At 41.2% G+C, this 1962-nt stretch overlaps 1 protein-coding gene across 1 annotated transcript in view; it reads right to left on the bottom strand.

Moving 5' to 3' along the window:
• Positions 1–1962, bottom strand: part of LOC101845966 (WD repeat-containing protein on Y chromosome) — a gene marked incomplete in the record, with an annotated part of 82313 nt that overhangs the window by 6884 nt on the left and 73467 nt on the right. The window contains 2 exon segments of the mRNA XM_035973096.1: positions 494–660; positions 1126–1210. Coding sequence (XP_035828989.1) covers positions 494–660; positions 1126–1210 — 252 coding nt within the window.

Below are 1962 nucleotides of genomic sequence, written 5' to 3'. Positions count from 1 at the left end.
CCCCCTCCCCCTTTTTTTTCTCCGCTCCTCTGAAGGAGCGTATTCAAACCAGGGGCCAACATAAGACGTGACGTAAGGTTATTAAGGTACGCCGTCAGGTAATTTTTGTGTCTCAAAGTAAATTATTTTCCATTTTTCCAAACTATGTCTATGGTTGCCATGTGGCTTATCTACATCATTCCTGTTTCTAATTCTCATTTTCAAAAATCATACCTTTTTCCTATTTTTAAAACTTTCCTCGAGAACATGTTTTTTTTACCTTCGCTTATGGTCTTCTTTAAAGTAAAAAAATGAACGAAGTTAAAAGAAACAAAATAAAGCTAAAGCTTCAACGTTGACTACGGCGACGATGAAAATATGTGACGGAAATGTGAAACGAATGTGCTTCTAGAACAAAGAAATTTTACGGGTGAGGCCAATATAGGAAATAAAATTATCAAGATAAAAAGTAAAAAAAGAAAATTGGCAAAAATGTTTAGAGGTAAAACGTTACCGGAAGCGGTGCACTAAAACTTTGTTCTCTGCTTTCTAGCCCCGGTGTGGAGGCAAGTCTGGATGCCGAGTCTTCTGGTTCCCCCAAGCCTAGAGCGTTCCCAGCAGGTGACTCTACGTCCGGGGTTTCGATGTCTGATGGCGACTCTATGATCACGTCACCCGCAACTGAAACAATGGAAAGGAGATAAAGCAATGGTTAATAGGGTGGCGTTGTTGTAGGCTTTTGCGCACCAGTTGGGGTGACTGAGGGCGTAGTCAGCTAGCGGCTACAAAAAAAGTGTGGCGGGGGGAGGGAGGGAAGGAGGGGGGGGGGACGACGAAGCCGAGGAGGGAGAGGAGGAGGGAGGGAAGAAGAGAAGAGAAGAGGAAGAATGGAAGATACGATGTGTTCTTGCTGCATCCACCAGACAAATAGGAAAGTTTCTCAAGAATAGGACGGCATGCACAGATATAATACATGTAATACTAAAATGGCCGATCATCCTTGGATTAAATAAAAACCTTATGCTATTTCATTAATCTGCTAGTTGTGTCACCAGAAATACGCTTCGCTCAATATGCATAGAATTTACAAATACGTGTATGCCTACTCAATGATAATATATCTACTCAGAAATGTATCTTACTCACCCACGCCATTCTGTTCATCATCTTTTGTCCAGGGATTTTTGGGATGTGCCCAGGTCAAAGGGTTTTTGATATTCCACTGCTCTTTCTGTAAATATTAAAATATGACAGACGAATGGAAATAACTGAAAGCGTTTAAGCCCCTTACAACACAATTTAGTTCAATGTGGAGATAATATGTTTCTTCGACCAAGCCTGTCGGAATCAACAGTTGCTCTGTAGTCTGCAGAACACATCCAAAGAAAAAGACATGAATAGATGTTTAAGGTATATCCTCCATGGAGATTCGACCACACGTCTCCTGCTTGCAAGTCTACGAGTTTCATCATAATACCATATAAATATGTCTATGTCTTCTTGAAATATACAATTTGGTCGCTTTTAAGGACACGCAGGCTAACCCAAATTTCGGAGGTTTCCAGAAATCTTGATCTACACCAAAGGTGGGCATTGCCCTACCTATAGGAGAAGTTTGGTTTCATTGGTGTGTATATATGTTTGGTTATAGAGAAAACTCCTTGTCTTTTAAAGAAACTGAACATGGGGCACAAACTTTACCTTCGATTTTCTCAAAACAGCATTTTTCAAGATAGCCCCATCGTGCTTAAAAGCGGTCAATTGACGTCTAAAAAGTTAATACACATGCAGAGTAAGATGTCTGTGTAATATGTATAAACACTGTACAGGAACAGAGCCGGATATCTCTCTCTCTCTCTCTCTCTCTCTCTCTCTCTCTCTCTTTCTCTCTGTCCCTCTCGCTCTGTCCCTCTCTCTCTCTGTCCCTCTCTCTTTGTCCCTCTCTCTCTCACTGTGTCTCTCTCTCTATCTATCTATCTATCT

Source organism: Aplysia californica, unplaced genomic scaffold, assembly GCF_000002075.1.
Source record: "Aplysia californica isolate F4 #8 unplaced genomic scaffold, AplCal3.0 scaffold00996, whole genome shotgun sequence".
NCBI lineage: Eukaryota > Metazoa > Mollusca > Gastropoda > Aplysiida > Aplysiidae > Aplysia > Aplysia californica.
This window is presented reverse-complemented; position numbering and strand designations above follow the sequence as displayed.